This window comes from Linepithema humile, chromosome 1 (assembly GCF_040581485.1).
Source record: "Linepithema humile isolate Giens D197 chromosome 1, Lhum_UNIL_v1.0, whole genome shotgun sequence".
NCBI classification, from domain to species: Eukaryota; Metazoa; Arthropoda; class Insecta; order Hymenoptera; family Formicidae; genus Linepithema; species Linepithema humile.
The window spans coordinates 377,338-404,825 of NC_090128.1; the positions used below are offsets into that span (position 1 = coordinate 377,338).

At 32.2% G+C, this 27,488-nt stretch overlaps 7 protein-coding genes across 15 annotated transcripts; 2 read left to right on the forward strand and 5 right to left on the reverse strand.

Moving 5' to 3' along the window:
* Nucleotides 1-993: 993 nt before the first annotated feature.
* Nucleotides 994-1,338, reverse strand: LOC105674647 (uncharacterized protein C14orf119). The gene has a single exon (XM_067347775.1). The coding sequence runs from the start codon at nucleotides 1,336-1,338 to the stop codon at nucleotides 994-996; it is 345 nt and encodes a 114-aa protein (XP_067203876.1).
* Nucleotides 1,339-2,042: 704 nt separating this feature from the next.
* LOC105674646 (interferon-induced protein with tetratricopeptide repeats 5-like) lies at nucleotides 2,043-7,321 on the reverse strand. Of its 4 annotated transcripts, none has more exons than XM_067348314.1 (7): nucleotides 7,015-7,321; nucleotides 6,698-6,853; nucleotides 4,519-4,802; nucleotides 3,679-4,384; nucleotides 3,248-3,520; nucleotides 2,355-3,117; nucleotides 2,043-2,267 (listed from the first exon to the last, which is right to left on the reverse strand). In XM_067348314.1, the coding sequence occupies exons 2-6, from the start codon at nucleotides 6,791-6,793 to the stop codon at nucleotides 2,917-2,919; spliced, it is 1,560 nt and encodes a 519-aa protein (XP_067204415.1). In that variant the 5' UTR covers nucleotides 6,794-6,853; nucleotides 7,015-7,321; the 3' UTR covers nucleotides 2,043-2,267; nucleotides 2,355-2,916. The 4 variants fall into 4 exon arrangements, with proteins under 4 accessions (XP_067204415.1, XP_067204416.1, XP_012226558.1 ...); XM_067348315.1 differs by having other exon boundaries at nucleotides 7,011-7,321; XM_012371135.2 differs by lacking the exons at nucleotides 6,698-6,853; nucleotides 7,015-7,321 and adding an exon at nucleotides 5,031-5,332.
* A 330-nt stretch (nucleotides 7,322-7,651) lies between these two features.
* Phk-3 (Pherokine 3) lies at nucleotides 7,652-8,883 on the forward strand. Its single transcript, XM_012371156.2, has 2 exons — nucleotides 7,652-7,906; nucleotides 8,539-8,883. Exons 1-2 carry the CDS (start codon nucleotides 7,717-7,719, stop codon nucleotides 8,706-8,708), a joined length of 360 nt encoding a protein of 119 aa, XP_012226579.1. The 5' UTR covers nucleotides 7,652-7,716; the 3' UTR covers nucleotides 8,709-8,883.
* Nucleotides 8,699-11,076, reverse strand: Cdc2rk (cyclin-dependent kinase 10). 2 transcript variants are annotated; one of them, XM_067348333.1, is made up of 7 exons: nucleotides 10,916-11,076; nucleotides 10,598-10,752; nucleotides 9,910-10,510; nucleotides 9,464-9,760; nucleotides 9,207-9,337; nucleotides 9,051-9,121; nucleotides 8,699-8,958 (listed from the first exon to the last, which is right to left on the reverse strand). In XM_067348333.1, the coding sequence occupies exons 1-6, from the start codon at nucleotides 10,923-10,925 to the stop codon at nucleotides 9,086-9,088; spliced, it is 1,230 nt and encodes a 409-aa protein (XP_067204434.1). In that variant the 5' UTR covers nucleotides 10,926-11,076; the 3' UTR covers nucleotides 8,699-8,958; nucleotides 9,051-9,085. The 2 variants fall into 2 exon arrangements, with proteins under 2 accessions (XP_067204434.1, XP_012226578.1); XM_012371155.2 differs by lacking the exon at nucleotides 8,699-8,958 and having other exon boundaries at nucleotides 8,967-9,121.
* A 337-nt stretch (nucleotides 11,077-11,413) lies between these two features.
* LOC105674528 (claspin) lies at nucleotides 11,414-17,604 on the forward strand. Its single transcript, XM_012370911.2, has 8 exons — nucleotides 11,414-12,335; nucleotides 12,829-12,960; nucleotides 13,151-13,359; nucleotides 13,466-16,092; nucleotides 16,267-16,403; nucleotides 16,525-16,743; nucleotides 16,862-17,056; nucleotides 17,141-17,604. The coding sequence occupies exons 1-8, from the start codon at nucleotides 11,646-11,648 to the stop codon at nucleotides 17,198-17,200; spliced, it is 4,269 nt and encodes a 1,422-aa protein (XP_012226334.2). The 5' UTR covers nucleotides 11,414-11,645; the 3' UTR covers nucleotides 17,201-17,604.
* Nucleotides 17,605-17,666: 62 nt separating this feature from the next.
* LOC105674532 (ETS homologous factor-like) lies at nucleotides 17,667-19,875 on the reverse strand. The gene is made up of 6 exons (XM_012370917.2): nucleotides 19,721-19,875; nucleotides 19,018-19,272; nucleotides 18,720-18,791; nucleotides 18,559-18,639; nucleotides 18,274-18,469; nucleotides 17,667-18,159 (listed from the first exon to the last, which is right to left on the reverse strand). Exons 1-6 carry the CDS (start codon nucleotides 19,854-19,856, stop codon nucleotides 18,048-18,050), a joined length of 852 nt encoding a protein of 283 aa, XP_012226340.2. The 5' UTR covers nucleotides 19,857-19,875; the 3' UTR covers nucleotides 17,667-18,047.
* Nucleotides 19,722-27,097, reverse strand: crm (cramped chromatin regulator). Of its 5 annotated transcripts, none has more exons than XR_010888190.1 (13): nucleotides 26,867-27,097; nucleotides 26,456-26,672; nucleotides 26,100-26,360; nucleotides 25,823-26,026; nucleotides 25,297-25,487; nucleotides 24,674-25,171; nucleotides 24,444-24,602; nucleotides 24,206-24,349; nucleotides 23,778-24,104; nucleotides 23,554-23,664; nucleotides 23,382-23,486; nucleotides 22,264-22,413; nucleotides 20,936-22,184 (listed from the first exon to the last, which is right to left on the reverse strand). XR_010888190.1 is itself a non-coding variant. In XM_067348259.1 (11 exons), exons 1-10 carry the CDS (start codon nucleotides 26,640-26,642, stop codon nucleotides 23,382-23,384), a joined length of 2,187 nt encoding a protein of 728 aa, XP_067204360.1. In that variant the 5' UTR covers nucleotides 26,643-27,097; the 3' UTR covers nucleotides 19,722-19,856. The 5 variants fall into 5 exon arrangements, 3 of the variants coding, with proteins under 3 accessions (XP_067204360.1, XP_067204359.1, XP_067204358.1); XR_001101132.2 differs by having other exon boundaries at nucleotides 20,936-22,006; nucleotides 22,131-22,184; nucleotides 26,456-27,097; XM_067348259.1 differs by lacking the exons at nucleotides 20,936-22,184; nucleotides 22,264-22,413 and adding an exon at nucleotides 19,722-19,856 and having other exon boundaries at nucleotides 26,456-27,097.
* Between the last annotated feature and the right edge of the window lie 391 nt (nucleotides 27,098-27,488).

Sequence of the window (27,488 nt, forward strand, 5' to 3'; positions counted from 1 at the left end):
ACACACACACACATACGCACACGCGCGCGCGTGCTCGCTCGCTCTCTTTCTTTCTCTCTCCCCTTCAGATAAATAAAAAAATTTAATTTTTACATTCGAAATTATAGAAACTATCTTTCTTTTTATCGTTTAAAAATTAAAGTTTATTAAGTTCCTAAAAGATACAAAAAAACACAAATAGATCTCTAGGGTCTGAGTTCTGCACATTTCCAGAGAATCGGTCCATTCACATAATTATCATTAAAATTTCTTGTAAACTATACAATTATATTATCAATAAGAGTTGTTGCAAAAATCATGCAATATTCCCTTGAATTTTCTCAAAAAACTAATAATTAATCATTAGATATAAAGCAATCCCTAGTTTATATCACCTTATTCTTATAGTTGAATATGTTGTATTTGTATATAGATACAAAGTCTGATAACAATAATATTGATGAATAGATGCGACTTGATTATAATGATGGCATTTGATTATAAAGTATAAAAAATGCAAAGACAGAGGAATGTATACGATAAAAAATTACTAATTCTAACATAAAAAGTAAGATTTTGCAAGTATTTGTGGAATTATCTTACATATCTTATCCAAAACAATCTTCTTTTTAATTCGATGTATTAATTACAATAGGAATCTACTTCATTATTAGAGATAATGCCAATAGTTATGTTTTTTTCAGCTTAGAAGTGACATAAATCAAATTTTGGCTCACACACAAGAAATTTAATTAAGTAACTGATTAATTTATGCGATAAATATGATTCCTCAAACTTATTCCATTTTCCAGTAAATAGTTCACATATTGATATTTCTGTGTTACATATACATTCATGATAAAACACTAGCATTCTCTCCTGCTTTAAGAAAATAAATATATAAATATAAAAAGATGAGGTTTTTTCAAAAATTCATATTTAAAAAAAAAGGCTATAGATACCATATCTCTATGGAACCTAAGTTCTAAAGCTCACTTGAGTAGAGCTCACTTATCACTGTTTATCTTCCATCAATGCTGATAATCTTTCTTCATAGTTTTCAGCAAACTTACTGTCCGTATTCTTAATCGCTGCTAATAAAGAGTCTTTCTCACGTTGGGACCAATTACTACTCCATTCTCTGAAGAGCTTTACACGACACTGGAACAAACTTGGGGGCCTATCAGACTCTTCACAGCCCAGCTTCTCCATTCCAGTCACCAGTCCATTTACGAGTCCTGGTGGACCACAATTCTCCAGCAACACACCCAAGAAATCATTGCGCTGCATCTCAGACCATTCTTGGAACCATTCTATCATGTAACGCAGCTGAGCCTCATTTGACAACATGGTAGACATGTTTTCGCTTAAAAAAACAAAAGTGCTTATAGTCAGCCATGATCTCAGCAGAAACAAAATACATAGACTTTATAATTACATTTTACAATCCCAATATTTATATTGGAGAAAGATAAATGTATATAAAATCTGTTTTTAAAGCAATATTAAAAGGCATGATAGTTTTTGGACCAAGTAACTATTATTATATTTTTAAATTTTGGAATATTCCATATGTACAATATCTTTGCATTTTAGTGCTAAATGTGACTATCAGCTGTCCATCTTTCATTGATTTTATGTGTGATTATCTGATTTTTGTACTTAAACAAATTAGATTGCAAATCTGACAGAATTTACCGTTAATATGCGACAAAGCCGACAAGTATAATCTTGGCAAACAAGACAAAAGACCTTGTTAAGGTTATAGAAATGCCGCTTGATGCGAGTGCGACATTGAATTGAGAAAATCAAAAGATTCTCGAGCAGACGGAAATTGATGTAAGCCGGAACGGCGAAAATTACCAAGTCGTGTTCACAGCAAACTGCACCTGCGTATCTTGTCTCACTCAACGACTCAACAGTTATCGTTCTCACGTAAGGCGCCTGTTATCGCGCTCTAGTCATTTATCGTAAGGTACGGCGATCCGATAAAAATGCTTCTCTCTGGGATGACACAAAGTAGAAGTAGGGGCGTATCCACAGAACGGCATTCGTACGCTTCGTTAAATCATGAATAGCATATATTTATTAATTAAGTACACGAATCTAGATCGACAATTTGCATTTTTTGGGGTTAACTCGCGCCTCTTTCTCTTTCTCTTCTCCAGCTGCCGTTTCCTCTTCCTCTTCTTCTTCCTCCTCCTCCTCCTCCTCCTCCTCCTCCTCCTCTTCCTCCTCTTCTTCCACCTCCTCTTCGACGTTCGAAGAAATTGATCGTTCCGTCGTTTCTGCAGAAATCGATGAAATTAGACTATTTCAAAGAGAAATGGAAAAGATTACGCCGATTAATTCGGCAATTACGTTTAACAGGTTACTTTGTGCCCTGTCGGATGTGTTTTGTTGAATCAGCGTGGTTAAACAATTGTTGACTTCAGACTGCACATCTCGTAGATTCTGCAATAACGTCTGCAAATCATTCTTCTTGGATCCAGCAGTCTGATGCTCGTAGATGCATTCCTTCCCATCGTGTATCTTCGCTTGTATACCGGCGATGCTCATCGTGCTACACGATAGATTTTGAATTTTATGTGTACGTGAAAGCGCGTTTCGAACGTACCGAAGTTAGCCTCTACATGTAGTCAATGACGGAAATCACGTGTATATTGCACACTCGGTGCATTTGTTCAAATACGAAACATAAAAATTCAATTCCTAATATTTAGCAATAAATCTTTATTTTTTTAAAATAAAAATTACAACATACCATATAAGCATTATCTAGCATTATTTAAAGACATAAAATATGCAATAATCAAATTTAACACATTAATATATATTTTAAAAATAATATACCAAAATACTAAGCATAAAAGAAAATTAAAATAGCATCAACTTACACAATATTAAAATAACTCTCACGCATATTTAATTAATATCTTAAGTAACATCATCTTTCTTAACATCCACAGATAATGATTTAAAATCTTCCGTTAAATCAGTTACAGCTTCCACATTTAAAAGTCTTTTTATCTTTAGACATACCTCTTGACAGTTTTTTCTCTCAAGTAGAGGACAAAACTTGTTATTCAAGAAATCTAAAATATTTGGTGCATTAAATCCGAGATATCTGTAATAGACCTAGAAAAAAAAATTAGTTTTAGTAGATTCAAAAATATTTCATAATCCTTGTGAGTATTTAAGCTATTTCTATATTGTTGATGTGTATTCACATATATATTCAATATAAATTGATGCATAACATATATACCCTAAATTTATTGCTCAATGGATCTAATGTTAGAGCCTTCAAAAAATATTCTGCTGCATTTGATATGTCATTCTGAATGAAATAATAAGTTATTGCAACAGATATAAGCATAGATATTTGCCGTTGTTTGACAGACTGCTCATATTTCTTCAACATTCGCAGTAAGTGTGGCAATGGTTCTAGTTCTCCTGTCTCCCAACCATATTCTATATACGCCATTTCTGCTACAAAGTTATTAGAGTCTGCAGCTTTTTTGTAGTATTTTAGAGCTTCCTAAAAATGTACCATATAGTTAGTAAACAAACAAACAATTAAAAAGAAAGAAAAATAAGTTGACACTAGAAAAATGCTAAACTAATGGAATATTAATACATAAGTTTAAACTATAAAGTGTCTATAAAGTCATCTTTATATTATGTTGTTATACTTACCCTAAAATCTCCACACTGTTGATAAAACATTGCAGTGTAATGCATGCATGTCGAATTATTAGGTGCCATTTGCCTCACAGCATCCAGACATTCCTTTGCAGCCATTCTTTCATCCTCATTTGAACGCAGAAATATGAGAGCTAGTTTCAATAATATTTTATAATTTTTTGGTTTTGTATCTAAAATTTTTTTCGCTGTTTGTAACACTTGTTTCTCATTAGCAGCTTTCTTCATCCAGTAATCTCTATCTCTGCTGTGTTTATAAAAACTCTCCATGCGCATTTGTAACAAATATATCCCAAATACACTGTTTTCATTAGACATAGCATATGCTAATTCGAAATGATTTTTCTCAGTCTCTGTTACATAAGCTTGTACATGTATTGAACGTCTTTGACGTCTCAGATTCTTTGCAAGAATAAAGTGCCATAAGGCACAGTCTTGATTCTTTTCAACTGCTTTCTTAGCAGTGTCAATTGCCTTATTCATACCAAAATCATTTAAAAAAGACCATACAACACTTTGACAACCGTACAAAGCACCTAACTCTTCATTATTGAAGTCTTCAATATCAACAATATTGTTTAATATCTCTTCTAAAACCATCTCTTCTAAAACATCTAACTCTTCCACATCATATAGAAAAAAAGATTTTGTAGCATAAAAAACATGTTCAACAGCCCTTATTGTTTGATGTCTCTCATGTCTGTAATAATTTTTAATGTAACAATTAATCAAGAAAATTATTAATATAAATAATTATTATATACTTTCTTGTAAAATATTATATTTTACAATGTTTATATATAAAATATTAATATAAATAATTATGTATCATACTCTTGCATCTGTATTAATAGTTCTTCAGCTTTTTCAATACTTTTTCGTGCATTTTTCTTATCTGCACTTATCACACCTTTATAAGTTTTTAATAAACATTGCATCAACAATTCTAATGCACATGATGTTTCATTCTCAACATCTTCATCATGCATTTCACCTTTTAACGTAGAATGCTTTATTACACTGTTCAATATTTCCCAAGTAAATGGACAATGTAATTTTTCAAGCTTTGTTTTTATGTTTATTTTTTCTGCTTCAGAAGATGCCATATCTTCTGATACCTGAAATTAATTTAACAATATTAGTAAAATATTCAACAAGAAGTTAAAAATAACTTATCTCTTATAATATAAAATTAAAAAATCTATTGATTTAATTACACATTTGATTCATATATAGAAATCATATACAGAAATCGATTCATATGACAAAATTAAATTTACAAATAAATTGCAATACAATTTCGTTCAGTCATAGAAACATAGCAATGTATATCAAACAATACGAACTTGTTTTACTTCGATAGTCCTTTTTCTTGATATATATCCTGACAAATGATAATTGACGTTTCTGATCGAGGTATTCTTTGTTAGCAGAATTACGTATAGTTGATCATGAAATTTGTTATTGGATATTCACGGAAATTCACGGGAATCCCTGGCATTTCCAAGCAGCTTTTTTTTTGTTTACTTATTGTGTGTGTTAAGACTTTAATTTATCTTATTTCATAAAATTTTTTAGTCCATTTTTTCGTGATATTAGTAGTTTTATTTATAATCACACATCAAACACAATAACAATAAAGTGATTGGGTTTTTGAAAACGGATCTTAAGTTAAAATCACTATTCGCCAATCATAAAAAAGAAATTGTTAAAAATATAGATCAATTTTAATAAGTAATTATTAAGCCTATCAGACTATGCATTAAAGATTGAAAATTGAAGATTAAAATTTGGCCAATCGAAACAAAAGGAACTAAAAGTTCTTTGTCCTGATTGGTCAAATTTCAATCTTCAATCTTTAATGTGTAGTCTGATACGTGCATTAGGGTACTTGTTTAGACAAACTTGCATAATTCATGTGTGTGAGCAATCATTGTTAATTCACATTAATATAATTACAAATATTTTGATCACGCACAAAAGTAAAAGTGTTCAGAACAAAATTACACACTATGGTTTTGAAACTTGGCGAAATATTAAACGGTCATAAAATATGCTCTATTTTGTAAGACTACTTAAATAGTTTAGTAACAATAAATCTATCATCCGAATAAAAACAAGACTTTTGGACAAGAAATAAATTTGTATGAATTGTTCGGATATTTTAAAGCAAAATATTATATTTAAACTTCCAAAGATAATTCTAGCGTTATTAATGTTTGATTTGTTCTATCATTCAAACACTTAAAAATTTGACTTCGAACAGTTTGTTAATATTGAACAAAATCAAAATACGTATAATTTTAGCTGAAAGCATGCATGAAACCTTTATTTTCTTCTCGTAATACATTGCTTAACTTTATATTGCAAAATTTATTTGAATTCAAGAACGGTCTACTTAAAAAAATTTTGAACAATTTTAGATTTACTAAGTAAAAAATTTGAATTGATCAATCACTGAAATATTTTGAGCTTCAATAAAAATAGTCTTTTTTGAAATTGTGCTTTGTACATACAAGTGTATTATCCGTAATATTCAACGACAAGTGTCAACGCTGCACTTCAAAACAGAAAGCAAATGTACGCAAATTGATACAATATTTGCAGTTACAGTATTCTACGGAATACCATACAATCGAAGAAATGCACACTTTACCAGTTCATATTGATACAAAGGGATAATTACGTTGCTGTTGCGCTATGTTATTTTGAAAACTGCAAGGAGGACAGCATAGACAACGATAAACATCAATTCACTGCAATGCTGCGATGGATTATCATTGTAATTTTCTAAATATATTTTTTTAAGATTACAGTTTGGCGATTGTCATGTATAGAAACATGGCCCGTTAAAAACCGATTTTTATTTATTTTTATACATTTTTGTAAATTGTAAACTAATATTACAATTGTAATAAAGTAACGGATTAAAATTAAATTTCTAATCGATGAAAATATATGTATATTCAAATCTTCCATCGCGAAAAAATCATGATTATCCAGAGATTCTTACATGCGATGAAAAGCTATATCCGTCTGAGTGAACCGGATAGTGGTTCATCGAAACCACTTTCTCCTCATGCGTCACACGCTTCAACGGTTGCGTCATTTTGCGTTATTACCATAAGCGAGAATTTTTCAATTACATCCTAATGTATGTTTCCAAGCCCTGAAAAACGAATAGCGAATTAGAAATAAAAATTGCAAACGAATACCTGGCATGGCATTTTAACGAAAAAGACTTATGTCAATAAGCTGCAACAGTGCCCACAAATCTGTAAGAGAGATTTGTAGGTCATAATTAATATTGAAAAAATATTTTATACCTACATAAATGTTTCCAAGAGAATACAAATCACACAGTTAATTTCTTCTGAACTACTAACTACGGAATACATATAAAGTAGGTCAAAAACTTGACGTGTCATGCATCTCAATAGCTCAATAATCGTGAATAAAAGATTCTAACATCACAACGAAGATTGCGTATTGCATTGCATTCTGAGAACAGAGTATGTGTGAACAGTTAAAAATCTAAAATGTAAAAATCTTAAAATTAAAAATAAATCATCTTTGTTACTTTTTACACAATTTTTTATAACTTTTAGCACTATTAAATGTGTCATATTTATATCTGCAAAATCAATCATCCATGAACAATGATATTATCAAACTCATAGATTTTTAAGAGAATTTCTAAAGACTTGAATTTCTCACAAGTATTTTATGATTAACGTGAAACATCAAGACGATGTGAACGAATAAATAATCATTAAATAGTAATCAAAATATAAGTTTTTTGGATTTATCGTCCGAGGTAATCTAACGTAAAACGTTACACAAATGCAGGGAGGAAACTAAAACGTGTTTGAAGCCCCTCCGTTCGATTTGGCCTCGGTCTCCCGGCTGTATAAAAGCTAGCAGCCGCTGATTTGTCGCTTTAGTTTTTAACTCTTGTTTGCAGCTTCATCAAGCTGAAAAAGAACTCATTTCGCTTTCACATTTATCGTTTTTTTATATTGAATCTTGAACATGATGAAGGGATATTTTCTGATCACGTTAGCTTTGCTAATAACTCTGGTCACTGCCGCAGAAAAATATCCTGAAAAATATGACAATGTAGACGTGGATGCGATCCTTGGAAATAATCGTGTCCTTACTAACTACATTCGTTGCATGATGGACGAGGGACCCTGCACTGCCGAAGGTCGCGAACTAAGAAGTAAGTGTAAGAAAAACAAATTATATACATTTGCATTAAAGAATTACAAAGATATTTTTCATTTTACTTCTCATTTTGATTAAAACTTGGACTTAATCAAATTCAATCTAGATTTTATATATTTAAGTGTAATACAAGTTACCTTCCACACTTTGATATTAATGGTTTCGACATTCTTTTATAAACTGCTATATTCTAACGTAGATTTGAGCACTTGCTCCGGATTCGTATATTAGAAAATATATGAATGCAACCAACGCAGTTATAGTAGCTGTAATTACGGCAGTTATACTCTCTCTCCATTATATAATGTTTACTGTCGATGAACTTTCTCAAGCATGTTACGTTCAGTCTTGTTTAAGTAACATCTACATCACTCCTCAGGATCAAATCAATTTCAAGAGCAAAAAATAAAATTTGATCACATTTGAGTGTACGCAAATATAAGTGTGTTAAATACCTATCAATAATAATGATTCTCTAGCTAATTTAAAATCAATTTTTCTTCAGTAAAACTAATGCGAAATTTTATTAACGAATATAAGTTATATTTGTTTTTTTTATTCCAGAAATAAAATTTAAATAACAGTTAATTATACTGCAATAATAATGTAAACATATTTTGCTTACAGAGACTTTGCCGGATGCTCTATCGTCCGATTGCAGCAAATGCAACGATAAACAGAAAACTACCGCGGGAAAAGTGATCAATCATCTTAAAACAAAACGAACCAAAGATTGGGATCGACTCATTAGTAAATATGACCCACGTGGAGAATATAAAAGGCGCTATGAGCAATAATTTTTTAGAATTATTTCAAGATTATCATTACATTTTACGTTACATAAAATACAACTTACTGAAATACACAATACTAACTAATATGTAGATGCACAATGCATTGTGTGACAAATGAAATCCGGTGAAATATGCATACAACAAATGTAAAATTTAATAAACCACTCTACTCACTGAATTAGCATTCTTTGTAGATATGTATAATTACTTGTCCATATTATTATTTAAAAACAGAAAAATCCCATTAACATCACTATCAAAATCATTTCACATTATGTATTTGGTGATAAGTTTACATATTGTTGTCATTAAATGAAATCGGAAAAATATATATATTCCACTCACAAGATTAATGCTTTTTCTCAAGTAAACTTGAAATTTTATTCCACTCGTCTTTTCTTAACTAATGATCCAAGCTGAAACGAATACATAATATATAAAAATATATAGGACAATTTATATGTAACACTTAAAAACTACGTGAATATTTTATAAACGTACAAGGTCCGAAATTGCTGGTAGATTATTAGTTTGATCAGTAACAGTAGGTTCTTCACGATTTTCTTTTTGCGTGGCAGCTTTTTTCATATTTCTATGTTGTGGAAAAGTCGGCATTAATTTTGGATCACAAGCTGTAACATATCCACACACAAATGGAAATTAAAATTAATTAGATAGATCAACATTATAGTTATTGTTTTAGGAAGGTGTTTAAATAATGATTATATACTGTGATTAAATGATGATTATATACTAACGTAAAGGAGCCTCCTTAAAGTAACTACTCTGCAAACATTCTTCAGCGGTTGCTCTCTTTTTCGGGTCGTACATAAATAAGAAATTCAATAATCTAAGACCAGCAGCGCTTAACCAAGGAAATCTTTGTTTCAAGTTATTGTACGGTTGCTGTTTAAGCGTGAAATTCTGTAACGCCGGTAATGAGTTGAATTCTGGCCAAATAGCCTCGCTGGGTGTACCCAACAAGTCAACAATTAATTCTAATTGTGCAATTTCTGTTCTACCAGGTAATAAAGGTCTGTGTCCCAATAATTCTCCTAAAAAACAAACGTGATACATTATGTGAAATATTTATAACATTATAATGTTGTGTTGTGTGTTAAGATACTCTGTCTACCATTATGTGATTGAGACATTAAACAAATAAAAAAATAGTAATATAAACATAAAATTAAAAATTTCCTACCTAATATGCATCCAGCTGCCCACATATCAACAGAAGTAGTTTGCGTTTTAGCTTGCAATAATAATTCCGGTGCTCTATACCATAATGTTACTACTTTAGGAGTCATTGGTTTTAGAGGCAAGCCGAACCACCTAGCCAGACCAAAATCAGCAATTTTTACACAACCCTTGTCGGTCATAAGGAGATTAGAAACTTTCAAGTCTCTATGAACAACAAAGTTATGATGCAAGTATCGAAGACCTTTCAACACTTGCAATACTATACATTTGACTTGGCTTTCTGAAAACGGTGCTTGCATATTATCCAGCAAGCTCGCCAAGTCTTGTTCGCAATATTCCATCGCAAGAAATATACTTTCCAAGCTTCTGCCAACTACTACTTCTCTCAAATGTACGATGTTTTCATGTCTGCACGATAACAAAACTGATATTTCCCTGAGACCGCTCACTGGCAATCCATCCTTCTCATGTTCCATTCTTACTTTCTTCAATGCAACAACTTTATCATTTTTGGTATCTCTGGCTCGATATACAATTCCATAAGTACCTTCACCAATACGATTCAATTTTTCAAATTCAGAAACAAATCTGCATTTGCCAAGCTAGGAAACAAAATAATGTTATCTAACGCCATATAAACATTTATTTATAAAATATATGTATATTGAGATAAACGAGTAATCCCTTACAATATCTTGTTCTGGTATTTCCATAGGTTTGCTAGTTAGAAAAGATGTTAATACACCTTTTCTTGTGATTGGAGCTATAGGATCTGGTCCTGAATCAGCTATTGTTTTTTTATCACTGTCATTACGTTCCACTGACTTTTTCTCCAAGCTGTCGTCTAAAATAATCAAATTAGCATATACATTTAAAAATTAAATGTGGCTCTTAAGAGATAAACAATGATAGCTTGAAAGTTGCTTTGACATTTTAAACAATAATGTTTAAACACTTATCTTACTTCAATTTTATTTAAATTTAGAATTAATATATATTTGTCATACCTTTCGTCATGTTGACTACTAAATTGCAAAAAATAAGTAATTAAACAACCGCTGATGGACAAAAATCTTTAAAAACAAAATTCAGCGACACCGGTAGTGTTGACCATACAGGCATATAACATAATATATCAAGATGGCGATGTTCTACACGGAAATGCAAGATATGCTAGTAACTTAATATCCAATAAGAAAACTTTTTTTTTCTCTCTTTTATCGTTCCTCTATTGCTAACAATCTGACATTCACCTATTTTCGTTTAACAATTCTCCCCATCATCCGCGATCTTCTGTTGCCATTATGATCAGACTACACATTAAAGATTGAAATTTGACCAATCAGAACAAAGAACTTTTAGCTCCTTTCGTTTCGATTGGTCAAATTTTACGGTTACGACTAAAACTATTGTACGTGTAATGGCCTTAAATAATCTGGACAACTAATCAGTGTCTTTATTCCTTTTTCTTTCATTTGGCTTCATCCACTGTTTCTTAGGAATGTAAACTATGCATTTTATCTAGACATTTTAATATGTTTATGACATAATTTAGGCGCGCATATACCGGATATACTCAATATGGCAGTTCTAGCTGGTGTAGTTGTGTGTGCTGTTGTAGCTGTTGCGTGCTGTTGTAGCAGAAGAATAAAACGGTAGAAACGTACTCTTTCTTCAATTTTATACTACTACCTGCTTTTAATTTTATTCAAGAAAATCTTTCTCGTATTTCTGACAATGGTGATACCAATGAATACTTTTAATGTTAAAAAACTCTTCGTCAATAGTGATGAGTCTAAGGATACTCCAAAATATAGTGACGAAGGAGTACATGATCGGAAAAAGGAAGAAAAGTTAAAAGACAGTATTTGCGATGTTGTATCGTCAAATGAGGAAAACGTTTCTTATGCTAAGTGCTTTGAAGAAAATAATGATATTCATTCAAAAGAAGAATCAAAAATTTTATTTTCGGAGGAAGTACCAAATTTAGCAGCTTTTAAAACCAGAAAGCTATTTGGAATTAGCTGCTATGAATTTTCACCTTTCATTAATTTATGTTCTAAAAGGTTTGAAGATTTACAAGATTTAAAAAATAAAGAAATTTCTAATGTGGTTAACGCTAGTTCTCTGAATAATCGAATTCATCAGAATAAATCTGACAATGAATCAGAAGATAAATTAGAAACTGATGCTAAGTGCTTTGAAGAAAATAGTGATACTCACTCAAAAGAAGAAGAATTAAAGGCTTTAGTTATGGAGAAAGTAGAAAATTCTGCGTGTTGTGTTGAAGCATCTAGATTTTACCACAATTCAAGCATAAGATTTGCAGATAAGTTAAGACAAATGGAAGTAAGAAGTGATGGTGAATTTGTGCTAGCAAGCAACATTGTTAATTGTCTTCAAACAGATCATAAAACTACACGTACTGTAAGTATATGAATAAATAATAATTTTATTGTCCCTTAGAGATTACAAGACTGTTTCATACATTTTTTCTCTTATACCAACTTGTATTTAATTTCTTAACGCTGCATATCAATTTAATTTTTGCTTTTTTCTACTTATATCTATTATATCTAGTGCAACATTGACTTCATTTTATTCTGAATTACACACGCCGTTCTTTCACACGCGTGCCTTTCACTCTAATCTTAAATTTCTTTTCGATTTTTGCTTTCGTTACACTAATCCTCTTTTTTTCCCATTCTCCCTCCCTTCTCCTTTTACTATTATTTCTTTAATTTTATTATTATTTTATAATTTATAATAATATATCACATATAAAAATTCAAAGTATTAAATTATTAACACGTTCTCTGCCTGACCAATTTTCAGTGACTAACAGTTTCGTTATGCTTTATAATATTTAGACATGTGGCAAAGAATATAATGAATTAAAATAATTCTTTTTATTTTACAGTCTAATGACTATAGGGATTTAATCGATTCTGAATCTGAGAGTGAGGAAGAAGAAAGAACACATGGTTCTTTTACATCAATTGATAATGCTGTTCCATGTAGTGCCAAAAAGATATCCACTGAGAAAAAGAAGGTATTTATATTACTTTTAATATTTTTTTGTTTTTATTTGTGATAAAGTAACAAACTTTAAATAGCATTTGAAATAAAGTAATTTTTTTGTATCAATATATCTTTTTTTAAATGTGTATTTAATGCGTCACCAACCATGTAGCATTTAGTTGGTTATTTGACACTGGTATTAATATATCTAAATGTATTAGGATTCTACAAGAGTTTCCAAGCAAGAGGCAATGCGTCGAATACGTAGTGAAAGCCAACGTTTATGCAGAGAAACAAGTGTTTCTTTGCCATATCACGTACCAAAACAGCATACATTATTAGAGTTTTTAAATAGGACAAAGAAAATTCCAAATTTGTCACAGCCAGTTTCAAGAGCTGCAAGACTGAAAATGTCATCTGAAGTAGTAAGGTAAAAAAATTTATATAAACATATCTACATAGATCTTACAAAAAAAAAAAAAAAAAAAAAGTATAGTTTAGAATATGAAAAATAAATTGTCTTGTATTTTCAACAGTCAAGCACTTGCAGAAAAAGAAAAAGAAGCAGAATCTTTTTACAAGTCCTCAGATTCAGAAGATGATACACAACAGTCTATATCTTTGGTTAGCAAGAATGTAGAAAAATCTTTTGTTACAAATGAGAAGATAGCTTCCATGACAGATATCAAACATACAGGAGAAAGTAATTTCGATGAGGAGAAGAAAAAATCAGGACCTGACTTCTACAGATGTACATTGGATGTGGTAGAGATTGTAGATAAACAAAATTTTAGGCCTCCTCAGTGCAATTCTGTAGTAAGTGACAAAAATAGAGATAACAATCTGACCGCAGAAACAATAGAAATATCAGAAACTTTTAATAATATTAATAATAAGGAAATGACTCAAGTGCTTCAAGGAGATTTTGAGAATTGTGTGACAGATGCTACTGTTACGTTTACAAATTCGTCTGGCAATATTATAACACAAGATAAAAATAATGAAGCAAAAGATAAGCAGGTTGAAACAGATTACACATCATCTTCTCATACTTTAGTCAAACAGATTGGTTATAATTTATTAGAAATTCAAGATAATTCTGTAATAAAGAATTGTCATAAGGCTAATAGTCATGTACTCGGCTTGCCGCTTCCGAACTTTATGGCGAATCAAAGAAAGTTATCAGAGTTTACGTCAAATTCTAAAGTTACATTAAAAGGATCACCAGGTATGATTATCGACTTGTCAGACGATGCAAAATCTAATACGAAAGGTGCAAATACTTTGTTAGATAGATTTTTCAGTAAACATGTTAACACAAAGAAACAGACTGACAATAAATCTGAAGTGTCTGTACTGTATTTGGAAGACACTCAGAACGGTCCCATTCCGACGAAGGAAGTACTCCCGTACAAATTTCCTACTAATACCGAACACAATCCTGAACTGGACAAACCTGGGGCGAAATTGAGGCGTTTAAAACAGAGTCTGAAATTGCAAATGAATCAGAAACGTGCAAAGGAATGGGAACAAAGAAAGGAAAAATTGCAAACGCAGGAAGAAGAAAAATGGAGCGACGAGGAAGATTTAGATGCGCAAGAAGAGAATGATATGAGATTGAGCTATAGCAGTGAAAGCGAACCCGAGGAGAATGATGTCTGCATTAAGGATAAGAAGAGGAGAAAGTGTTTGTTTGCAGATGATGAAGCACAAGAAACAGACGATGAAGGTTCAGATATAAACGCGGAGGATATATATGATGAAAGTGATACGGGTCAAATGGAATATGGTGAACGATCCAGAAGTTCTGAGCGTAAAAAAGAATATGTAGACGATAGTGAGACAGAGAGCTGCGAAGATTTTGAAGACAAAGAAAATTTAGACACAGATATAGAGGATGGAAATGTATCAGATGTTGAGGATAACGACGATCTTGATGATTGTGAAGATGATAATATAATCAGAAATGGAAGAAATAGAATAAGAACGCAATCGATACAAGAGTTTGAAGATGACTCGAACAGTATAGATCCGAATGATTTGGAAAATGGTAATCGGTTAAGAAGCCAAGCGTGCAAAACACCTTCGACAAAGACAAGCATGCTCGATTTTGTTTCACCTATAACACAATTAAGCGTATTAAACACCACTTTGGATTCGAATAAAAAAGTTTTATCGGAGAAGACTGAATATCTGATTGATGAACACAAATTTGTTTCCATGGAAAATACACAGAATGATAAGCCTTTCAAGCATGTACGCGATATTGAAAAGAAAAATATTTTTAAGAAAAAGTTGTTTGACGATACTGGAGAAACTGTCGATGATGAATATCTTATGCAATTGTGTTCAGGTAAATTCGAGTCCACCCAAAGAACTGATTTGAATTTCAAAAATTTATCCTCGCAACTCAATACCTCTGAATCGCAGTTACTTGAATTACGTAATGGAAATTTCTGCACGAAACAGGATGATATCAAACAATCGGAAAGTTCGGAGGTGAGAAATGAAAGCTCTCAAGATATAAAATTAACGTTGGATGAAGATTCTGTACTCTGTAACTCTGTAAATCAAACAACGGCAATAAAGGAAATCAGCGCGTTAAGTTCAAAACGTAAATTAAGAATTGCTTCTTCGGACGATGAGGACGAAGCGGATAAATATTATAAACCGAAAACCCGTTTGACCAGAAGATGGAATTTGTCCGATTCGGAAGAGGAGGAAGTAAACCCGAATGTGTGTGTTCATTTCTCAGAAGAAGAAAGCGAAAACGATGATGTGGAAAGCGTAAACGATGATGATGAAAAGACAGAGCAATATATTGACTACGATTCCGAAGAAAACGAGGTGACAGTTGTACCGAAAAAGAATCTAAAGAATGTTGTGGCTGATTTTCTGGAAGAGGAAGCGGAGTTAAGCGAGAGTGATTGGGATTCTGCTGATGAAGACGAAAAGGGCATGGATAAATTAGAGTTCGAGGAAGCCGATGAAGAACAGCTAGATGAATATGAAGTAAAAAATCAACTAGAAAAAATGCACGCGAAACAGATGCTGGATGAACATAAAAGAGATATTAGGATTATGAAGGAGTTATTATTTGAAGATGGTGATTTATATACCGATGGAACGGGTCGTGAGCGCAAGTTCAAATGGAGAAATATAGGTGAGAATATATATTTTTTTCTACGACACAATGATAAATTGTTTAAAACGTTTTGCTTTGTAAAAATATTCAACGTTCAAATTTCTAAAGTGTAACATTTAATATGTTAACGCTCAAATGATTTCGTTTCTAATTGTTAAATAAATATTTAAAATATTTACTGTTGTTTCTTAGATAAATTAGGAAATAATATGGAAATGCCTCAAGCCCTCGACGAAAACGATGGTTGGGTAGACGTGCAAGAAGATGAGGAAGAGGCACAGTGGAACAAACTCAGGCAAGAAAGAGACAAGTTTCTTGAAGAAAAAATGGTAATTAAAAAATTATCTAATTATGAAAAGAAAAAATGGTAATTAATAAATATACTTAACGATCGCAACATATTTTGGAAAAATATATGTTTATACATATGTATATCTTATACGGTCACAGAAATCTTCAAGCAACGAAGTCGAAGATGAGTTATGCAGTAGTCAAATTTTTAAACGCGGACTGTTAGCGCTGAAGAAAGTCAAGTATAATGAACCTCAAAAACAAGATGCTTCTCCCAACAAAAAAGATTCATCCGAAAACATGGAACCAATCATGCCGCGGAATTTAGAGGATTTCTTGAATGGACCAAATGCTGGGAAGAAATCCCAGACGATATATGTAAGATTATTACTTGATATAATACATTATATGTGGAATTAGTAATGTCTAAGATGTCGAATTGCATTTACGAGTACTCTATGAATAAAAAGCTTCGTTTCTTTGTCATTTTTTCCAGAATGTTATACAAAAACGTTCGCTTTTAACTCGAGGAGAAGAGTCATTGGCGAGAATAGCTTCATTGGCAAAGCAAAGTGATTCTACTTCTCATGCAGCAGGTGCAAAAAATTTTGTCTTTCCCTCTATTGAGCCACAAATAGATGATGACGCTAAAAATGAAAACAAAATAAAAGAAGAGGATCGGAATTTAAAAGTAATTTAATTATATTATCTAGTTTATATAATATTTCTTTTGTTACGAAACATTAATATTTTAATGCTTGTTTTTTTTTTTTAGGCAAAAAAGAGAGCAATAACATCAGATTTTTCGTCGGCAACTAAAAGACAGCGTATATAAAATTGATATTTGAAGAAAGAAAAATTATTCTTATAAGACTTTTATAATTATTCTTATAAGACTTTTTCATTAGGAATGTAAAATTTAACTTAAATATTTCAATAAGCTATTTTTTTAAGCCTTTTTACAAGTATAAGAATATTAACTCTTAACAAATGAGATGGATTCTGAAATCCATGAATGTTCTAGCAAATTTATATAATCATAGATATATTAATAATAATAATAATAATAATAGTAATAGGGTTTGTGTGTGCCTTCACATTATCAGTTAAATCAGATTTTTCTATCTCATTAATTAAGAGTTGATATTAAACGAATTGTGCTTGGTTTCTTGTATGTATACAAGTACCTATACATAAATGGCAAATATATACACACAAAAATCATAGTACAATGGAGAAGGAATGGTTTCTTTATGAAAAAGTTCTGCAACTTTCCTTTCTACCTTTTTATAAAAAAAAAGTGCGATTCTTCGTGGTTTTATTTTTAGAATGCCTTATCTATCCTTAAATAATTATTTTTAGCATCTCACATTTTTTCAATAATTATCACGTGATCAGTTTTGATATTGTAGACATAAAATTATGATAGGACGGAGCGCAAAGTGTTAACGTGAATGTTATAAAAGGAAAAAACTGAAATTTCCTTTTCTTCAGACTTTATCTTTCCTCTTTTAATCATTATGATTCGTCCTGTTATATCACGTCTTCGGCTGTGAAAGATATAATAGCCATATTTGTCGCCATTTAAAGTACAACAAGCATATAAAGAGTCATTAACAATGATTCTTAACAATAGATAACATTCTTGTATTTTACATTTCCTCTTTCTCAATGGCATCGTTTCAGTGTCGGAAATTTGGATTATCCGTTTGCCATCCTTTCGCGTTTGGTCCAAATTGATATACCAACCTTCGACCAAGCACTGGTAGAAATATTTTGCTTTTGTAATAGTACCTACAAGTAATAAATATATATATATATATATATATATATATATATATACATTACCAAATTCAAATAATTAATCAAATATTATTAAATTATAGTCTACAGAATGAAAATTATTACCTCATAGCTCTACTAAGCTTTTCATAAGTCATCTTTGTATTTCCTTTCCGTGAACCCCATCGTTTTGCTACTTCATCACTTTTTACGAAACGAAATTTAGCTTGTGAGTAATCTTCCCAACAGATTAAACTAGGACATGTTTCTCTATTGCGTAGTAAATCTCTAATAAATTCCCACAATTTTCCTTGACTGGTAGCTGTAAATGCAATTAAATCAACTAAATAGATGTACTCGTATGTTTTTGGATTAAATCGGAAAGTTTCTTCAGTCGATTACGACACTTACGATTCTTTTTGGTTTTTAATACCCTTGGTCTGCCAGGCAATCTCTTCGTCACGACTTCGACACTGTTATCTGACTCTGCATCTGAAAAAGTGAAAAACCTGTCAAGTACAAGAAACAATGATCTAAACGTATAAATTGCCTTCGTTGTTAATAATATTTACCAGATATGTTATTAGAACTGATTCGCGCATATTCATCTTCCGACTGCGGCTGAATGGTATCAAATGGTGGCACTGCACAAAATAATTGATGTCAATTCAAATTTGTAGCATTCGATATTGGGCATTGATGTATCTGTTAAATTCTAAATTGTCTCGATTATTTCAACGTTACAAAATTTGTCTTTAAATGACTAAAATATATTTGATATACTTATTCGTGATGTAGAAATTTTTAATTATGTTATAAAACGCATTTCCATTTTTCTTTCTCAAAGAAAGAGAAATGATATATACGTACATAAGTTTGATGTTTGTTGCGAGTGAAGAAGATCGTACAATCGATCTCCGTATATAGGATCGTGGTTGATGAAATCCTGTCGCGTAAAGTTAACAATTTCTTTCCCAGATACGGCGAGGCTGTGTTGAATAGAACTGTAAGGTTGACCCATGTATGATGCGGCTGACATAAGCCAATTTATCGTTTCCTCTTGACACCAGTTTCTAATAGGTTTGTCCGACCATCCGGTGCCGTCAATCTCCTCGCTTTCATCACCTGTAAATTACATTAGAAATCATTAGAAGTCTGCGTTTTGCATTGAGCCGCTGTTTTTACATGTTCAAATTGCGTAAATACATTTCGAATGCGAAACGCTGCTTTAGATCGATCGAACGATTAAATGCTAAAGCTTACGCGGTTTCCCATAAATCGATGCAACACGTCAACGTTAAACAGTCCCGAGAAATCCCCTCCAGTAACTATCGCTGCATTGGTAATTACAGACTCGTAGCAAGGAGCTTTCGTGAGAGTTTGAGCCAAGCGATTATTTTCGTGCAAATAGCAACTATAGCAAGTATAAATTCACTTTGCATTCAAATTCCATCGATCACCTCGATACGTAATCATAAATGCATAATGTATCAAACTTGGCGGCAAATAAGCATGAGACGATATTGCATGCAGATCAAAGTTAACATTTTTCTGTGCTTTTCTTGTGCATTACCGAGCGAACATTTCTTCTTGGCTGGTTCGCAACCGCGGCTTGTTAAAATGTTACTTCGCCTGGTGACCGAAGAATCCAAGTCGAAGATCAAACGATCATTCTCGTCTTCGGGCAAATTGGTAAACGTCAGATACATCTACAACAGAGTTCAAAATCTAACATTTCGTAAACCATATGTCGCTTCGTTTTCATGTCGAATGAGAAAAAAAGGAAATAAACATTGGATTATTTGTTATTCCATTATGTCTACACAGCATGCAGAAAAATCAATCCAAATTTAATGAAAATTTGGAATCGATTTTTTTTTACTAAGCACGAATAAAAAGAGGAGACAATGTAGAATATTAAAAATTATATATCATACACTATTCTCGATTTTTATTTCCTTTTGTTCTCATTGCACAAAATGAATATATAATATTTAATATGACGATATTAAACATTAGAAAATTCAACAAAAACTTATAAATTGTTTAACGTGAAGTGAAAAAAAGCAACTCCAACATTTGATCCGTATTTTGCAACATCTATTATAATTTCTCAGCTCTCTTAATATTAAATATTTTAAAAATTATCACATGACTAGTTTTGATAATATTGTAGACATAAAATTATGATAGGATGGAGTGCAGAGTGTTTACGTGAATGCTATTAGAAGGAAAAAACTAAAATTTCCTTTTTCTCCTAATTATTATGATTTGTTTTGCTGTATCAAGTATGTCCTCGACTATGAAAGATATAGCTGCCTTTGTCACCATTTAAAGTACAAGAGTCATTAACAGCGATTTAACAAATAGAGAATATTGGCATCGTTTCATTGTCGAACACATGAAAAAAGCAATTTGACGTTCATATTTGACGATAATCGCACTTCGATAAGGAGGACAGTTAATCGGTATGCTAAAATGTTAATCACTTTAACTCAAGTTGAGTGAAATATCTACCGTATTTTGTCTAATCTGTTAGAAGAAAATATTCTTCAAAAAATATAAATGCAAATTTAAGCTACGGAATTTCTCAACTCGAATTGATTTCGATTTGATTCGAACAAACACAGCGTGGAAAAAAAGTCTGGAAAAGCAGTAGACGTGTCGATGAAATACATGTTAACATCGCACTTCTATTAGACTCACCTCTGACAGGTCATTCCTACTGTAATTATACGAATCCATTTTTGCGCGATGGCATTAACACTCTTTCACCGTAATCTTATCATGTAACAATATTTCAACGAAAACAATACTAATCAATAAGTATACTCTTGCAACAAACGCGTCGCGTTTGTCACACTCGCCACGAGTATACTTGTGCGGCGAATGGCAATTATATATACAAATGTTAAGTATGTCTCAAGTGTGAGAGCATGTAACATTGGTAATTCACGAAGAATGCACTGTCGCGCGATAACAGTTCATCGCTTTCGAGATCTTCGGCTGAGTATACGAGACTTTTTATACCGGAGATAATGTGTTCACTACTATATCGGTATCAACAGGCAGCGACGGCGTTCCCACCATGTGGTTCCCGAGCGATTGTGCACGAGGTCTTTACTCGGCGCAGAATGACGGGGAAGACAAATAAGAGACTGCAGTAGGATCCGAGACCGCGGTCGGGCAGGTTTCAACGGGGATTTCCCGCTCTGCGACCGCGGCCAATCATCACTGCTGCGCGTCGAGCCGCAATAGCTGACGCAATAATTGCTTACGCGCTTCATTGGCGTCGATCTTTTCTTCAAGCGAAAATAAGAATTTCACGTTAATTCATTATCGAAAAGTTTCAATAACAACGGTCTTGCGACAGAAGATTCCAGCGACCAACTGTATTAATTTTCACTCATTTCTTCTTCAAATGCATGCTTTCAACAGTGATAACTATTTCGAGCGAAATAAGTGTTAGAAATAAACAAAATAAATGAAATGAAGGATCTTCTGTCGTTTGTTTTGCAATTACTTGGATCAGATAGCTAACGAAATCCTAATTGTACCATTATTGCAAAATCCCATTAAACGTACAGACCAGATGATAGGATGTTTCAAGCGAATTTCAGAACGATTCAGATTGCATTCAGATATCGCAGTGAGCGCCTATGTTGAGTTTATTTATAGTACAGCATGATGCACACACTGTCATCGTGTGTACATGCCGGTACAGCCATGCTCTTCCTTATATTGTAACATATTTTTTTTGCATCGCTAATTCTTATGATTTTTGCAATGAGAAACGCTTCACATCATTTTTTGCTAAAACACGCAAGCATATGATGAAACTGTAGCAAAATCTGTATACCTGCAATCAGTTGAAATGTTAAGTTGCAATTATGATGTAAGCATGGTAATTCCCCATTTTTTTTGTATGTATTTTAGCAGTTTTCATAAATCGTTCTCAATATAGGGAACCTTGATACTTTTACCTTATTTAATTCAAGTCGAAATGGATTACGTATGATTAATTGAAAATGTCCAACCTGTTATTAATTGAATAATCGATCAGTTTGTAAATCTCTCAAGAGAGAACGTATCGCTTACGTCGACGAATAATTATACCTGGGTAGTTAACAGAAATTCTAGACAGATGTGTATGTCGATGATCACGTGGACGTAAGCACTATGAATCATTTTGATAGGTTTCGCAACTCGTCGAGGAAAAGGCTGGTTTTGCTTCTAGGAACACGGACGTCTTTGCGGTGAGATGTTCTACTCGTTATAAAAAATACAAATATATAAATACAGCATCAAGTTTTCATTATTGAATAAAAAACAAATATGCAATTGGCATTTATATAACATAAATATAAGACAAGTACGCTGAATATATTTTTAAACGGAAATAAGACGGAAAACGTAACGTTAACGGATCATTACTGCCGAATAACTGCGCATGCATTCTAAAATGATGATTGTTCATTCAATATTATTATGTTATATGCTATAATTAGCATATAACATAACAATGCAATCGTTGCTTGTTTTCTTTTTGCTTGTTGACAACCAAAAGGTAATACTAATGTAATCAAATCGGCATAAAATTAGTTATCTAATACAGGACATAGCTTACTTTGGCCTACTTTCATATCACAATCCGATTCGTGTCGACAATTTTTATCGCCAACATTACATTCTTCTCAGGAAAAGGAACCGACTTGATATAACAGCAGCGGAAGTAGCGGTTGCTACACCATTCATTTATCTATTTTTTTGCGTATGTACAATGTTATATCATATAGCTCGATCTCACAGCGAATTTGGTTGAATGTACTAGTGCGCATTGATGCAGATTAAAGTCCGTTGTATATTTTCATCTAATTGTGCAAACATAATATAACATAAAACACTTTAAAATATCTATTCTGTTAATTAGCAATCTTAACAAAATGAGAAAATATATTAAATATCTTGTAATTCAATCCGTTTATACACTATATGTATGTTTTTACACTATTTTATATACTTTATATGCTTTTTAATATGTACCAATGTGTGTAAGCAGTCAACTGAATTCGCTTTTATTAGATTCATAATCATTTATCAATCTTATTATATATCGCACCGTACCGAATTTATAGTGTTAGTAAGAACAAATGCGCGTTCATGTGTGTGAATATGGAAATGCACGAATCATATCTTGGTAGGAAAGATACGCGTTCTTATTATTATCTAGTTACCTATTTCTTATTTTCGTCGGAAGCGATTTGCGATGCCAGGTTTGCAAATTTCACCATGTAGTCCACACTGTTTTCTCCCATGAGGCATTGCATATGGGATACAACCTGAAATATCATTATCGAGTGAATTCCAAGATGTAAGAGAATAAAATAATATTTCACTTATATTTACATCGGAAGAAGGACGATCTTCCATAATTTGTTCACCCGCTTGACTTCTTTGCGAGCCTTTCATGGGCGATTCAAGCTGTCCCAAAAAGCTGCTTAATGAAAAATCCGCAACCTGCCATTCAATCGTTTTTCGATATTAATTTTTCACACGAAAAATGTATTGAGTTTATATTGTATATACTATATACAATATTATGTGACTTATATTATGCATTTATCAATTACCTCACTGTTCAACCACTGATTCTCGCCTTCTTTAAGAATTTGAGTAGCACTGGTAATAATCGAATTGGAATTCTTCGCATCTCCGCCCGCTTCTAATGCATCCAAGAAGGTTTTGTCCTGAGCCTCATTCGCATTTACCGCTATTATTTTGTCAGTTTGCGTTTGACATAATGAGGGTTCACCGATTTTACTTTCGTCAGTCGTCAAATTTTCCGATGGCATATTGGATATAGTATTTGGCGCAGGTATAATAGGCAGAACTCTCTGTATTACGAGACTTTTCTGTCTCACTGTCCTTCCTCGCTTGCTAAAGCGTGATTTAAATTTCTGTAATGCATATGTATATATATAATCAGACTTTTAAACAAGTACCATTTTATGACAATTTGTTTTTCATATTACATTGCATTTAATGTAATATCACTTACATCAAGTTGTGTTTTAAAAGCATCAGTCGTATCAATCTTATGATATGTTTGTGGAATAAGAGGTCTTCTAAATGTAGATTCCTTAATAGATGGAACTCGAGATGAAATTACCGTTTCGCTACTTCCCGATGTGTTATCATATACCTAAGCAAAGATATGTAACATTAGAAAAAAAAACAACAATTATCTCGACATCGTAAGTTAAGCGAGCATTTGTAAAATATTCATTATATCTTACCTTGTTTGTGCCGTAATTATGTTTCGCCAGTGATAATAGCTTTTGTAAAACCAAACATGAACTATCGTCACGCATGGTACTCGGTGAATCGGTTGTGTACTGTTCGTTCGGTAGCCAGTCCCACCAATATTCCAAAGTAATTTTTGATTCACGACCGAACTGTTGGGAAAATAATACACAATAAATTAAATTTAATATATACAATGAAATAATGAGGGAATGTTGCGTACCATTAAAAAGAGATCGCCCACAGTAATCGTATTTGCTTCCTCGACGTTCCAACCTTTTCGTATTCTTTCGACGGTTTCTCTGCCAGGGAATCTATTGGGCTCTGAATGATGTTCCGACGATGGTTTCTCCATGTTATTTATGATTGCTGGTCTTTCGGACATGCTTCCTGTTTCTAAAAGATCCATGTCGCTACTGACATCTGGCACTGTGCAATTTTCATCGGTGCGACTTAAGATCTTTTTATCCGATTTGCTTCGTTTGATTCCTTTTTTCCCTACTCCTTTCAAATGTTGAACTGATCCCAGCAGGTCTATTCTTGAGCTCTTCAGCCCGAGGCGTTTTTCATATGAATTTAAGCTGACGCTATTGCTAGTAAGGTATTCTCCAAGATTGACCATTGGCAAGGCAATTTTACATCCTTCTGGTGGAGCCACTCGCAATAAACGAGTATCTTTTACATCGTCAAGAGAAGCAACGAGATTTTCTACAGTTGAACACTTTAGTAATCAATATTTAAGGATTTTTACCCATGAATGTATACGTCGGCACAAATTTCAGCATGTGCATATTTAGAAATAGATATATGATTAAAAAGTTATGATTAAAAGTAGCGCAAGGATACTGTCGTATATTTTGTAAGTCGCCATCGTTGCTGTAGAAATATCAATAAACTCGAGAGGCGTCTTTGTATTGGAAGAAGTGTGCGCACTCTTGGATTCATTGACACTGATTGTACTTGCCACCAAGCCGTGTTGTTGCGCGGTCGAAGTTCTATTGTTATTCTAGATGGTAATTTGATTTCTTCCTGCCAATCTGGAGCAAGGAAAGTATAAATTTTAATCATTAGTCTATTTTTCTGATAAAAAATATTCATCGATATCTTACATCTCTAGCTATCACTATTGTAAAGAATAAGCTTACATGAAAATATATATTAACTTATATAAATATGTGTGCATACAATTATTTATATTCATAAGAATAGAATATATATAAATATTAACTCACATAACATTAATATTTATCTTTTATTTTATATATCAAATTTATAATTCCATTAAAAATTGATAATTTCATAAAGATAAATATTAATGTTATATTATTTACCATGTAAATTAATCTTTAAATAGTAAAAAATTTTAATATACCTTCCAGCTGGTTTAATTTTCTAAGTGCTCTACATATAGGTGTTTTAATTCTCATAGTCTTTCCTCTGAGTCTGACTTGTGTAGATCCCCAGTACACCAATTCATTTAATCTTAAATGAACCTTCTCATGAATACGAGGTAGTTTTCTTCTAAGTTCACCATAGTTTATCAATCCATATAATTCTTGGGTGGTTTTTTTCACATCTATAAAAAAGAAATAATATATTTTGTATTTCGTTAAATCACATTACACTTGTGTGTCATAAATATTTTAAACCTTCGGAGAATTTGAGATGTTTTGATATTTTCAGCCATGTTCTATAATAAAAATGTCGAATTTGCTCCTTATTTTTTATCATAGCATCTGAAAGACCACGCTTTTTGCCTTGACTTAGAAAATAACTTTGCAATGCATCAAAATCTTTGCCGTATTCATTGAGTGCTTTAAAAAAGGTATTCTTATCCTCCATAGACCAGAGTTCGCAAGAACGTTTCAGAGATCTCACTTTAGCTTCTGTAGCTTCTTCATCTTTTACATCTATATTTAGAGAAAAAAAAGTAATTCATCATAGAATTATAGTGTGATACATTAGCAATTGATTGTTTTGTTGTACACATAATGTATAAACGTACCCTTTTTCTCGACATTCACAGGATCATTATTATCAAGCTTGAGTTTCTTTGTACCTCGGACAACGCGAACTTGTGTATTTTTATTGTCTACCAAAGATTTCGTATCAGAAGGTGCCTGAGTCACTTGAGAGCACGCAGAAGTCATATTACTCGATTCACCATCTTCACATTTTGAAGAATCTTCCATTATGCTTTTTTACCACAAAACTTTTTATCCCTAACAAGTTCAAAAACAAACTTGATTTGGATGTAATGTCGTTTAGGAATTAGGATAAATAATGAATTGTTTGCAACGATTAACGCTACAGAAGGAAGAGAATTAATAAATAAGCATGTACACAATTGCATTAACCGGTATAACTGATTTAATTCTAGTATTTCGGACACTTGTCCTAAATTGAAATCACTTGCTCGATTTTTGTTGATCTGTCACTAACCAACGTCAAGCGTGGTCATGCGTCGACTAGCTGAGCACCCATCAAGCTGCTGTTTTGCGCATGCGACACATACACATTGAACATTTAATATTTGAACCCAATGAAGTACAAAATGCGTGAAAGAGAAGCTGCCCCATTAAATTCTTTGTTTCTAAAAAATATCTTATATATTATCGAAGGAGCTCCAAAATGTCAAAGGCTTCAAGTACCTGGAAAGAATTAGAAACTATATTATTGATTGAAGGTAAGTATGCGAATGTTGATTACCTAAATTGCTGTTTTATCATCAGCAAGTTTAAGACAAGCTTATTTCAAATTCCGATAGCAACAAAGCATTGTTAAAAAGCAAAATGAAGGTAATATGTCATAATTGTTTGTTGCTGTGATCTTTTGTCAATTTATTCATTAGTTAGTCAGTTCAACTTAAGTTAACATTAGGTTAACTGCTAAAAGAGTAATATCATATTTAAAAAAATTTTTTTACGAAATAAGAAGAATATTCTAAACACAAATTGCTAGTGAATAATTTTACAATAAGGAAATTTGATCAAGTAGAAATCATAAATAAAATTAATTATTTGCATTTATTATAATAC